The 13,654-nt window shown below is 38.2% G+C and overlaps 2 protein-coding genes across 2 annotated transcripts; one reads left to right on the forward strand and one right to left on the reverse strand.

Annotated features, from left to right (window-relative positions):
- Positions 1-102: 102 nt before the first annotated feature.
- zgc:193505 (uncharacterized protein LOC559113 homolog) lies at positions 103-1,584 on the forward strand. Its single transcript, XM_043254621.1, has 3 exons — positions 103-260; positions 953-1,195; positions 1,270-1,584. The coding sequence occupies exons 1-3, from the start codon at positions 188-190 to the stop codon at positions 1,317-1,319; spliced, it is 366 nt and encodes a 121-aa protein (XP_043110556.1). The 5' UTR covers positions 103-187; the 3' UTR covers positions 1,320-1,584.
- A 146-nt stretch (positions 1,585-1,730) lies between these two features.
- glud1a (glutamate dehydrogenase 1a) lies at positions 1,731-12,031 on the reverse strand. The gene is made up of 13 exons (XM_043254620.1): positions 11,457-12,031; positions 8,773-8,853; positions 8,619-8,674; positions 8,170-8,233; positions 7,059-7,153; positions 6,031-6,210; positions 5,033-5,170; positions 4,722-4,859; positions 4,516-4,596; positions 4,146-4,269; positions 3,491-3,582; positions 3,334-3,396; positions 1,731-2,649 (listed from the first exon to the last, which is right to left on the reverse strand). Exons 1-13 carry the CDS (start codon positions 11,857-11,859, stop codon positions 2,530-2,532), a joined length of 1,635 nt encoding a protein of 544 aa, XP_043110555.1. The 5' UTR covers positions 11,860-12,031; the 3' UTR covers positions 1,731-2,529.
- Between the last annotated feature and the right edge of the window lie 1,623 nt (positions 12,032-13,654).

The raw sequence follows: 13,654 nt of genomic DNA on the forward strand, positions 1-13,654 counted from the left end.
AAGCTCGATGTTCTCTCTGTTGACATCTTTCTACTCCACCCAGGCTGAAGTGGCCAATAGGCACACACATCTCTGACATACTTTAATGAAGCACCAGCCTAATAAAACCACATGAACCTTCTGACTCAAAACACAGAGGCGCACACACACGCTCTTGCAGACATCAACAACCGGGGAATCTACAAACATGTCTTTCCTCTCAGGAGTTTTGGGTAATAAAGCAGCGGAATCGTTTGTCGACCAGGCTGTGGACAAAGCAGGTGAGTCTCTAATGAGCCAGAAGCTTAAAGAAACTTTTTTTGTACTTTTTATTCTGATACGCTCTCGGTTCTCGTTTGGCCAGCCGGTTACTAAGCATTATAATAATTCATTTACTATAAAAGTTATTTTTAAGTTGTGTATTCATTTTAAGGCACAGAAATATTGATAAAAATGAATATTTTCAAGACGGCCTTTACAAAAATATTTAGTAGCTTATGTATTTTAACCTAAATAATATTGGATATACTGTCATAACTTTTAGCTATAATCTTTTTAAAAGGCTGTAAGATAACTTACAAATGATTTATTTCTAATCCATAACTAATTATACCACCTGAATTAAATTATTAACATGTACTTTAGGTAAATTATTCCATAAAATCTGAACTGGTCGAGTTGTTTCCATCCCTTTCAAATGCATGTCTTAATTGCTATTACATTTCTACTTGTTTTAGTCCTGCTGCCGTCTGTTGTCCACGAAAGATATTTTTTTGAGAATGCAGTTAGTCCAGAATTCATGCCACTCCTTATAAGGAATAGCGTCAGAATGGGCCAGTAAAAGCAATCCAAAAGTCTTTTTATTTTTAGACATCTAAGCATCATCTCGGGTCAGGTCTGACTGGAAAGAGTTGTAGTACATATAGTGTGTAAAAGTAAACTTTGTGTAACGTTGCTTCTTAAATTTTCCTAGCTTCTGCAGCTAAAAGAAAAGTGAAGGAAAAACTTACTGGAAAGAAACAGCCGGAAACTGATAAGACCGGTGGCATGGGAGGTCTTTTCCCAAGTAGCGGGGAGAAGGACAAGAAACCAAAGGAAAAGTCAGGAGGACTGTTTGGTGGCCTCCTTAAAGCAGAAGGACCGGGAGGAAATAGCAGCGGAGGAAGCTTTAGTGCTGGAGGCGGCCATGAGGCAGACAACAGTGCTGAAGACAGCAGTGAGTAATAAACAATATGTGAATACGCCATGAAAAGTATTATAATAATTCATTCATATTTTGTGTTCGATTAGGTTTCAACGATGCACTGGATGACCTTGCTAATGAGTTCTGTGAGAAATGATGTTCTGACAAATCTCTCTTACATCAGCACCAAGTGTCATGGACTAAAACAACATTACAAGATATTCATTTGTCACCAATGTAAATAGTTTTAAACATATCTTAGCTCATGTATGACTGCTAAAAAAAGAAAAGATGCCTACATTAGTACTGTTTAACTTAAACTTATTTAGCAAGTGTTTCTTTTAAATAAAAAAAGTGTGATTGGATGCATGTTGAGTGAATGCATTTAAATAAAAAAATAGTTTTTATTACTAAATGAAAAAGGTCTCGATTTGTCCACTTACATGTGGAAGTACATAGTACATGAGCACGGAGTATAATTTTATTTGATTTCTTTTTACAGAATCACTTTACTTTTTTCACCCTCAAGATTTCAAAACATTTCAAAGTACAAATACAACACACTGGACTTTTTCCATTTCCATTTTATTAATTTTAGACCATTTTAAAAGGCATTACAAAGTCTGTATTTTAAAGGGCGTTTCATATTAAACGCTAATATGATGAAAATAAACATTTGCTCCCAACTATATATATGCCTCAACATTTGCCTATTATTAAGAAATTAAACACTGACCAGAAAGGACAAGGACACAATTAAAAACAAACAAAGCTTTGGGATATCACTGAAAACTGTTCCAAGGAGCAACCAAACCGTGCAACAAAAACAGTGTGCAACATTTTGGTAACAGGTATAAAAAAAGCCTGAGATTCATCCTGCATCCCTTTCCCACTTGACCAAACGGTGTCAAAATGGTGGGGGGGGGGGGAAGTAACAATTCTAGAAACAACGTGTTTTAGAAAAACATTGTGCGGCTGTGTGTCTAAGGCTTAACGTGTTTTCAATATGCAGCAGCTTCATTAACACATGACCCGAAGAAAACGTTACAAAACAGCTGTGAAAGTGATATGTTTCCTGTCAATACATTCCCGCTATACTCTGAAACGTTGCAAGGAGAGTGCGTTAAAGGGACTTTGGCATCGAAGCTTTTCTAAAAGCCATGGATATTTGAAAAGATGATAAACTAGAAAGAAAAAGAAAACGGGATTCTAAAGATGCATACGGGTAAACACATGCATAAACTAGATGACGTATATATCTGGATGTATAAAATGTAAACGCGCTGAGCTGAGGGGTTAAGTGATAAACCTCGGGTCTGCGCTGATAAACAGACTCCGATATAAAGTGAGGTAAATGACGCAACCATCTATGTGAAGGTAAGACCGGCCTCGTGGTATACTTTGAAGACTTTCTCAATGGCGTTGACGTAGGCCGCTGTCCTCAGGTCTAGCCCAAGGTTATACCTGTTGGCTGTGCGCATGATTTGCTAAAAGAGGAGAGATGGATTATGTGAACAAACAGCAGTGTTTTATACCACAGAAGATCTTCATACATCAAACTAGCAGAGTAGAAAGCTGCTTAAGACGACATTTTAAGGCATCGTAAGCATACTTCTTAAAGTGAAATAAATCTTAATCGCACCGCTTTCAAGAATACCTCATTTTGGTTCAATTCTAGTGCAGCACTGCATTTGTCAAAATAGGAATATACTACGAAGAACTCATTAAATACTGAAAAGTATCAATAAAAATAGCTTAACCAGTGCAATGCACGATTTTACCCAACATACTGGATTGAGCTGATCCTCTCACTAATGGATTCACGTCTATGGGTGTGGTGAATGATTAAGAATACATTAAATGGGCTGGATCTCATTTCCAATTCAGAAACATAACTGACAGCAACAAAGACACATGAGCAAAAATGCTGTTACCAGATCTGAGTTTCACACAAAAGCTGTAGCTGGGTGTGTAACGAGTAAGAGTATCTGTTTGTCTGCTCTGGTGAAGTATGACAGTATCTTTTGCTTCGTTTCAAAATACTTTTTCTAGGCCAGCGATTACTTCACTATGTTAAAGTACTGAATATGTCATTTAAATGGTTTTTTTGGCATGTAATTACATAAATGGATTTAAAGATTATTATATATTTCGAGTATACATCCACTTACCCTGGCTGACCGCTCCATTGTGTAAGCCAATCCAGAATGCACAATGTCCTTTTCAGAAGCTCCCTACCAGATGATCAAAACAAGCTTACAGATTTCAAACTGTTTGAAAAACTATATGAAAATTATATGCGCCAAGAGCTTCTGCGTTTATACTTACAGCAATCCTCTCCTGAAAGTCAGATGTGGGAACTATAGGTATGGCTCCACCATGTTTCCCAAACTTCCTTTCCAGACTCTCCTGGACAGACACTGCCAAAAAACACAGTAGACCCCCATTAGCCTTGAACAAACTGAGCCATGCACGCAAGATAGTAATCCTTCTCTGAGGACCAAATCAGTGATTTAGTTAAATATTTTTATGTGTAGGGTTATGCTCAAATCAACGTTACACCATTCTTTTTTACATGGGTTTGCCCGTTTTTGTCTGCCTCTGTGTTTACCACGTGACTATCAGTGAAGAGAGGTCAGTTTAGGCTGGTCAGATGAAAGGCGGGACAGAGTACGTTTGTGTTTTTGTGCATACATGCAAGCATGCCCCGATATCCTCGAGGGGACACCAATTCCTCTGTATTTGCTAGTGGGAGCGGAATAAACCAAGTAAACAAAAACATCACATGACCTACTCCAGGCTCCCTAAACACCAACACAATCTAGAGCAATCAGAAGCTGAGAAACAAGACTGTCCATCAGCTGAAAAACAAGACTGGTAATTGATTTCCAAACAATTACCCCACGCTTTAGGAGATTTCCATCAGCAAATGCTTCAGTATATTGAATATGTAAGTTTTCTGGGAGACAAGTGTTTGACTTACTAAGGAGATGGTAGTTTGAGTCCCTTTCATATTTGAAGGTCAGTCTGCCATAACTGACGTGGTTTAGGTTCTTCAGCCACTCAAAGTAGGAGACCGTCACACCTCCAGCATTCAGGTACATGTCCTGTATAAGCATAATTATAGATTTATGTTGAATTTCTTTTTGGCATCAAAGGCTGTTTTTAAGGCAAGATCAAACTAATTAAAGTAAAAAAAAAAAACAATAAAACCTATACAAAATCTCTTGTAAATAAAGTCTAAATAAAATAAAATGTATTAAATGAAAAAAAAAATGTATATGCATAAAAAAAAAAAAAAAAAAAAAAATTAGGTTTAATATTAAAACAACATTTCGGACTGAGAAACGTACAGGGATCACCATGATGTTCCTCTCCAGGAATATCTTGTCAGCTTCAGGGGTGGTGGGACCATTAGCTCCTTCAGCAATGATCTGGGAAAATAATGTGTTACCCATTTTTTTTTTTTTATATTCTCATTGCAGATTTTCAGGAGTGGTATAACACAATTAATAGCCCATCAACAATAAATTGACTTTTGCTATGGTTGACTTCTAACCTTGGCCTTGATATTGTTGGCGTTTTTCTTTGTAAGCTGTTTCTCGCTTGCAGCAGGAATCAGGATATCACACTCAGCTTCCAAAATGCTGCCTTCATAGGGGGTGGCATCAGGAAAGCCAACAATAGTGCCGTTGGCCTGGAAAATGTGAGTATTTGATGTATTCATTCATTTGGATTATAGACTTGCATTCATTCCATGCAGTACTGTTAATTGGCCACAAGGTGGCTGCCTTACAGTGAATATTCTTCCGCTGCACTCAAGCTTCAGCAAGAATGATACTGCAAAGGAAATGAGCGATTGATACTTACCAGCTTATAGTCTTCCAGCTCTTTGGGATCAATGCCTTTAGGGTTCCAGATGCTTCCGTCCAGCTCTCCAATACCCACACACTTTGCTCCATTACGATGCAGATAACGCATGGAGTGCAGGCCCACGTTGCCAAAACCCTACCACAAAAATCAAGAGAACGTATTAAATCATTATTTTATTGACACCTGAGCTGTTGGATGGACCAGGAACGCTGATAAGCATCCGAATACACTGCAAAACAAAGTCAGTATTTGTGCTAAAAGTAATATATCTAAACATCGCTAAAACAAAATATACTTTAGAAGTTCAAGCTAAAGATTGAATTGTTTTCAGAGAACATAACTTGAATTAACATGCATTTTCTTACCCCTCAAAAAAAATTGTCATAATGAACTATATATATATCTTAATTTTAAGATATATTCAGCATTAAAAGATACATTATGTATCTTAAGGTATTTTATCCTAAGGCACATTAATGTATTTTATCTATCTATTCAGAATCAGATGAATAAGATAAAACTATGTTTATGCTGCAAAAAGCACAATATTAATTCTTAGCATTGTCTTTAAAGAAAAATGCACAATATTTTATTATTATTGTGTTTAATATACCACATGAAAAACTCTACATGCTGTTCCAATAACTTTGAAATTATGTTTATCATTTAAAATACAATATTTTTATTTCCCTGACGTTACAATAAAGTGTCGCAGTATATAGTAAAATTAATTCATTTTTAATCATTTATGTCGGAAGGTCTTGTGCCCTTTCAAGCATTCTTAATATTGATCGGGCATCTAAAAGCACGTTCTGAATATTTAAAGTCCTCAGATTAGCAGAAAAGTCAGAAAGGTCACTAACTGCTGGAACAGAGTCATGAGACAATGGATAATGTGCCTGTAAATTCCACCATGAAAGAAAACAAAAAATACAGAAGCGCTGTTTTCATAAGCTTGAGCAGGTGTGGTTTAAGAGTTACTGACATGCACAAACCTGAACGACAAATGTCTTGTCTCCAAATCCCGGGGTCAGGCCCAGCTGGCTCATGTAAGCGGCTTCATTGACAAAGTTTTCGATGCCATGGAAGACACCGCGTCCAGTGGCAGATATACGGCCGTGGATTCCACCCTGACTGATGGGCTTACCGGTAACACAGGCATGAGCATTGATATCCTGATGAAGTAGATTCATATTTAACAATTACATTACATGGCATTGGAAGAATGTTGTTTGCATTCAAACAGAATAACCTACGAGGTCCGCTGCGTAACTGCCTCATGACTATTCAATTTAACGTCCTGTTGATGTTACAGCATATCTTTCGTGTCTTTTCACTTATCTCGCTACAGGGCAGCTCACAAATAGGACAGAACATCACGGCTACCTAGACAAAGCAAATGACTGCCATGGGACGACAGACTGTATTGAAAGAGTCTGTCAGTAGAGGGTGGAAAAACACAGGCGTGCTTTGTTCTTTTGGTCCTATAAACACCACTCTTTGTCAGGGTCAGTAGAGGCTCTGGGCCACCAGCACAGCCACAATCTGCTTGTTGTCATCCTGTGTGATTTTTCAACGTGGCTACAATATATGTAAAAGCATAACAGAAATCATGCACCATTTCAATGTAATGCATGCATCACATTTTCCATATTTATCTAAGATACGAAATGGGGGAAACCAGATCTCAAGGCAGCAAAAGAGAGTAAAACTTTGGAGCATGTTTAGTTTTTAGCTTCATGTAGTATATTATTTAAGACCACAGTCAGCTAAACAGAAGAAACCACATAAGACAGGTATAAATAGTTAAATACATGGAAATGTATGGAAGACTAGCCTAATCACCACTTGCTAAGTGACTTAAGAAAGAGTTCAATTGCAAATATTACAAAAACATCCATGCTAGATGCATTTTGAATGCGACAAACTAAAGGTAAATCTGCTATACCGGAAATTATATACAAAACAGTCCTGTACTTGATATACTCTATATGACCACTTGGTCGGTTTAACTTGAACTTACGTGATGGCCCATTGTGTTAGCATATGTGTCAGCAATCCAGGACATTTCCCTTTCTCCTGTGCTCATGTCCGGGGCTGGAACGTCGATGCCAGGCCCTAACACAGTAAACAGAAATGAGCGTGCTACTGATCCTCCCTTCCCATGGCCATGGGACCGCAATCATAAAATGCATACCAGGGCTTTGAACCGGTTCAAGGAACGAAAACAACAGAAACGTTTTGAAATTACAATTAACCGGTTAATAACGTAATTTTATCGTTCTCTTTATTATATTAATTTAGCGGAGACGTGAATTGTGTGCACAAATGTAACGTTGACGCATAATGAGAAATGCGAAGCAGACGTCATAAGCGAGAGCCACTTCTCCGACGCTCAAACAACAACCAAGCACCTGGTTATTTCATGTACAAATGTATGCTCAGCAAATCACCCACATGCTTTTAATCAGTGTGAGCCAGCGAATATGTAGAACCTGAAAGTCCAAGCTTAGTATTGAGTGTCCGTTGTTTTTTTTTACATGGGTCGCCACAAAGAAAATCCTTTTCATCAATATTTCAAGTCTGATTAATCAGTCTGCGGGTTGTTATCGCAGAAAAAGCCCGACAGTGTGATCAGGACGCGAAGCACTGAAGGGGCTTATTTTGCTATAGTATGCAGTACAGATAGTTTAGATAACCGTCTGTTTATTATCCCGCATACTATTTAACTCATAAGTAAGTTATTAAACTATGTGTCAATGTATTGTGTGACAAAAGCTACAGTACAGTGTGGGAGTCCTGCACACACTCAAAAACACCAACTACTAAAAGAAAGTTGGCTCTATTACAAGCTCTTTACAGACTATTGTAATATGAACAGCTTATCTAGGCTTTTGGGCTACATGTTAAATAACTTGGTGTCGATAGCAGCCCGGCTGTTAATCTTAACCGTGCCATCTGATGACAGGTATTACATGACAAGTGTTAAGGAGTGTTATTGTGCCTGAAGAATTCCTGTTTCAGTCTCGCCTAAACAGCCAAATATGCTGAACTCACGTGATCTGGGATCAACAAATATCTGATCTTTTGCAGAACTCTGGAAAACATTCGGTTTGCGCCCGTTCATATCTCACCAATGAAGCCCTTTTTAGCCAACTCGATAGTGAACCTTCTAGTGATCTTCTCCAGCTCTGTGTCCTGTGTGAGGAAAACAAAAAATGGTGGGACATCGACTACAATGTGATTAAAAACATGAAAGTATACATTAAGAAAGCAATGCTTGAGCCTTTGTTCCAGCTGTAGACTAAACTAAACTCAAAATTGCATACATTTAACTCACTAATGATTACTTACATTCAAACTGATTATCTGATCATAAAACCCTTTCACTTTTTGCATGTCAAGAAATAGAAACCCTTCTTAAAACTGAGTATCTGTACAATCTATCCAATACTAGCAATCTTACAGTTATTTCTAGAACAATGCCACAAAATCTTCTCAAAAGGATGGATTCTAGACAATGCGAATATCTAGACGTTCATCTGCTACATATTACGGAGTCAAGATATCTGAAAACACTCACAGAGTAATTCTTTGGGTTAATTTTCACCCCCGCCTTAGCTCCTCCAAAAGGCACATCTGTTGATGACATAGTTCATGCTCGTAGATTTGAAATGTTCACACTAACATCCGCAACCACATAAATTGCACCTAAACAAACTTCAGCAAGAACTTACCTACAACTGCACATTTGTACGTCATTAGTGAGGCAAGGGCTTTCACCTCATCCACCGACACCTCTGTGCTGTAACGGATACCTGGAGAAACAGAAGCAGAGTCCCCGTCCATCGTTTAGGTGAATGCAAATAATGTCTGTAGATCACTCAAGTCATTAAACAGGCATCAAAATAAATCACAACCATTATAGCCTTTGTTTAATGATGCTAAGATAGGATATTCTTTATTGATTAAAGCTTACAGACTACAACAGCGTAATAATTTTTTTTGCATTACTTGAGTGCTTAAATAATTCAGGATATTTTAGGATGTATTAAAGCTCATGGGCTGCCAAATATTTCTCCGCTTCAAAGGAGGGCCTAGCACGTCAGTCAGAATCGGCTTGGTGATCCGGGCAATATGCCGTTTAGAGTAGGAGGTCTGGAAAATTCAAACGCTCTAACAGCCTTGTGTAAAAAAAACAAAAAGGTCTACAGTTCTTCGAGGGGAAATTTTGTGTGGCAGGACAGGCAGTAACCCAGCCACCATGATGACTCACTCTCTCCACTGAAGTACAAGGGAAGAAAATCTAGGCAGGGCCCAAACAGGGTGTGGTTAAAGCCAGCGTGACTACCCCAAACTAAACATCGGCCTCAAAAACACAGCTCGGACAGCAATGGCAAATAGTTTTATTCATGGACGACGAGCTAGTAATTCATTTCAAAATACTACTAACAAAAACCAATGTTATTAGGGCAGATTTAAAGAATAGTTGACACACAAAAAGGTTTTTTTAATCATTTACTCACACTCAACAGTTAAATGTTAATCATTTTCTTCCATACTATGGAATGCAATAGCTAGCCGCAAGTGTTTGGTTACTAGCATTATTTAAAATATCTTCTTTTGCCCGTTCTTGACCGAGCCTGGTTCTTCCCCTTCATTTCGGTCACAGTTTTGGTTCCCTGCCACCATCACATTTGGCTTACTTAGTTGAGCCACTTAAATTTCTAGCGATATCGTCGACTTGATGGCACGGATATTATTTGCCCTGAACTAAGCTGGACGATCCCTGAATCAGGTTTTGTTGGTTTTCTGTACGCAAATTGTGGAAGGAGCATGACATCTAATGTACACATCCAAAGAGTCCAAAGTCACTTCTACTGTGTGCGTGTTTTGCTCAATCTTCATTTCTTGCACATTTCATCAAATAGCGTACAGGGTGGTCATATTCTTCACCTAATATCCTTGCATCTCCACAAAAGCGAATTTTAAGCAAAAGCTTAGCTTAATCAGAGACGTTCCGGCGCACAAGGTGCAAAAACACATCATGGGTTATCTTGTTATCCGGTTGCTGGACCTCAAGGTAAAATCATTTACTAAGCTAATTTAAAATCTTAACAGTTTAAAGTCTAGCCGTCAATTCAGCGACCGTCTCGCTGAAAGCTCCCTTTGAATCTACTCAATAGAAGATCAAGCAGTTTACAAAACAAGATCTCTTCTAAAACTTTAGTTTAGTCTAACTCATCTGCAATTTAGACCACTTAAACGCTGCTTAAAGTAAATGAGATGCACGTTATCTTATTTGGTCATTCTGCAGTTGAAGGTGAAGATTTTAGTACTAAAAGGGGGGAAATAGTCTCAAAAAACAGATACTGTGGGATGGAGCTTCTATTCGAAGAAACTGCAGAGAGACTGATCTGGCCTGGGGGGGGGCTTCAACCTTCCTTCCTTAATAAAGCATTGCACAGTCAGTCCTGACGAAGCTAAATCTAACGGCCTAACAAACAACTCCAGAATAGGTCATGCTTGACAGAAACAGCTCTTACACAAGCACATTCCACTGATAGTAAGGGAGTACACAACTTCCACAAGGTACACAATATCTCTACTAAGACAAAACTGTAATTTATATGATTGTGTGTGTGTGTGTGTGTGTGGGGGTTTAGGGGTTGGGGGGACTACCCAATAAAATAAATGTATGAACAGGACAAGCTGAAACACCGCTCAAATGAAAACCTAAAATGGTGAAGCGATGCAGAATGTGTTTTTAATTATAAACCTTTTCTCTCTCCTACTTATTATATTAAATGGAATACATATCGTGTATGGAACGTATTGATTTTATGATGCTGGAAAACCCATTTCGAGCTGCATTTTGGAATATGCTGGTCAAAGTTGGTCATTAGTTTGTGTAACATCTTGTACCAGAAACCAACTAGTCTTTAAAACCAACTTAAGCTGCTCAAACTGTCATTTACTGCAACAACCCAGCTAGCTAGTGACCATGTCACTTAATATAAACATTACACCGGACAAAAATTGAAACCGGTTTATTCCGCTATAACAACTAAATATTAGCCGTCGTATTACCAGCTGCAGTGATACAGTAAGACTTTATTTTTGTGCAGCTTGAAACGCTTGCACGCGAACAGTCGCGGAGTGTCGCTGCTGCGCAACCGCGACGCAAGGTTTTATTTTTTCCAAGTCCGTGGCACGCAAGGCCTATTTATCACTCTCTGTCAAATTACAACTACAGCGCGTATAAGTAATCGCGTTGGACACACGCAGAATCGAGTCATCACAACGCAAAACATCAGAGGACGCTTAGACGGGTGAGTGAAGCGCGTCTTTTTACGCACGTTTACTCTCCAGAGCGCGTCTGCTTCTTATTAGCTCCGGAGTAAATAACGCTTAAACTTGCCTCCTTTGCACGGAGTTCTGTGCTGGCTGTGTTGAGCTCGGTAGCCCTCGATCATCTCCCACTCGCCGTTGTCTCTCTTGATGGGGAACGACACGGACAGGACGTGGTTGCAGGGCTTGATGATCTTGAGGATCCCCCGCACTCGGTGCCGCTTCTGCTCGGGCGTTTCTCTCGTCTTGAGATCGTGCACGAGTTTGTCCTCCACGATAGAAGCCCCGCGGTCGAAGAAACCCTCGACCATCCTGAAGAAGTTGGGGTCGTCGTCTTTCTCGCCCACGGCTTCGCTGTAACGCCGGACGCGCAGAAGGGCGGCGGAAGCGGGCAGAGCCGAGTCGACGCACCCCGAGGCCAGCGTGCTGCTGGCGGCTGCGCGGCTGACGAGCTCCCCCAGATACCTATACATGGTTTGAATTAAAGCGCTTGACTAACGGTGTCTACAAAGAGAAGAAACTAAAACGGTGTCAAAGGGTGGGACGGGTGAATAAACGGACACCGGGGCTCCTCCTTTTTCTTCTCCACTCAATAAAGTGTCGGCTTGAGTAGTGTTTGTGAGTTGTTTTAAACGCAGGCAGGCGTGCCGTGGGTCTCCACCTCAAGCTGGGAGGCGCTCGAAGAGCAGGAACCCATAGGCGAACACTTCAAAAAAATACGTGCAAGTATAAAGTTACTTGCTGTCCATAAAACAAACGTATTGGCTAACGTATTTATTTTTAAAAGTTTTTAACGTTTGGGTGCAATGTTGATTTACTTTTGATTTTACTGTAGACTACAACTATACGAGTGGGGCGATACAATTACACTGGCTTCACACAGGCATATATATATTTCAGAAAAATATTTATTATGTTTGTATACTACATTTATTTATACATAATGTAAATTACGTATAAATAAATGAAAATTAATATATATATATATATATTTTTAAATATATAATGTGTTCTAAATTATAAATATAAACAGTACACACATATTACATTTATTTATATATATATATATATATATATATTAGCAAGGAATGCCACCTTAAAAGGCTTTCAAAACAGAAAATGATGTTGACAAGATGTGCTGTTATACCGAATTCACTTTTTGGAGCCGGTATTCCCTTTGAATATTTTCTGTGTTTTAGCATTGCTAAGATTTATGAGTAAAATAAGGCTTATTGTTACATTAAGAGAATTTCTAGTTACGGTCATATATTGAACATAAATTTTTTTTAAGTCGCTTATAAGGACTATAACTTTTTCCCAATTCGACATAACAGGAGAGGCCTTGCTGACTGTGATTTAGTTGGTGTCAGGGTTTTTGGCCTTTTTCAGCCCATGATGAAGGAGCTTCATATCCCCAGTCTCATAAATCAGTTATAGTGTCTATCTTAAACCATACAGAAAAATGTACTAAATGAAACAAGTTAATTTTAGTTAAACATTACTGAACGTTCATTGTACTTAACAGAAAAAAAGCTGAACTGAACTGGTTATATTAAGCATAACTCAAACTGAATGATTTTTTTATTTATTTTATTTTTTTGGGTAGAGCCGGAGATTAGTTCAGGGATGGGTCAAATAACATTAAGAATAAATGCTGCACATAGCAGCTTATTAATAGTCAGTGTAATTATATACTGTAATTAGCTACCTACCTAACTGAGTTAACTGCTATATATATATATATATATATATATATATATATATATATATATATACTCTATATTATACACACACAAAAAAAAAAAAATATATATATATATATATATATATATATATATATATATATATATATATATATATATATATATATATAAAACTTGTTTAAAGCAATAATTTTCTTTAAATGGTTTGTGTTACTTCTTGGGTTTTACAGTATAGTATTAGCAGTTGTTCAGTATAGTATGTTCAGTACATGTGTTTTTTTTACTTCTGTCAATATTGTTTGTCTTTTATGGCACGTGCACAGAAGGATAATAAAAGGCAATGACCTTGTGTTCGGTGCTCTCTATTTCTGCAAACAAAAACAGATTTAAATACAGTCCAAAAAAGTAGCCTATTGCCATTTTCCCTTGCAGTAATGTGGCAAAACCAGACGTACTCCTTTATTTCACCTGAGGTTACAGTGACATGAGGAGTTATGTCATATCTTCTCTGTGTCTGCTGTAATTTGTTCCTGCCTGAAATACATCCTGCTCTGGAGATCAGCTC

Source organism: Puntigrus tetrazona, chromosome 13, assembly GCF_018831695.1.
Source record: "Puntigrus tetrazona isolate hp1 chromosome 13, ASM1883169v1, whole genome shotgun sequence".
Taxonomy (NCBI): Eukaryota; Metazoa; Chordata; class Actinopteri; order Cypriniformes; family Cyprinidae; genus Puntigrus; species Puntigrus tetrazona.

Coding starts and splice junctions, on each gene's coding strand:
- zgc:193505 (XM_043254621.1), top strand. CDS start 188: ATGTCTTTCCTCTCAGGAGTTTTGGGTAATAAAGCAGCGGAATCGTTT. Junction 261..952: donor CCAGGCTGTGGACAAAGCAG/GTGAGTCTCTAA, acceptor AAATTTTCCTAG/CTTCTGCAGCTAAAAGAAAA. Junction 1,196..1,269: donor CAACAGTGCTGAAGACAGCA/GTGAGTAATAAA, acceptor GTGTTCGATTAG/GTTTCAACGATGCACTGGAT.
- glud1a (XM_043254620.1), bottom strand. CDS start 11,859: ATGTATAGGTATCTGGGGGAGCTCGTCAGCCGCGCAGCCGCCAGCAGC. Junction 5,171..6,030: donor ACAAGACATTTGTCGTTCAG/GTTTGTGCATGT, acceptor TTTTTGTGGTAG/GGTTTTGGCAACGTGGGCCT. Junction 3,397..3,490: donor ACTTTCAGGAGAGGATTGCT/GTAAGTATAAAC, acceptor ATCATCTGGTAG/GGAGCTTCTGAAAAGGACAT.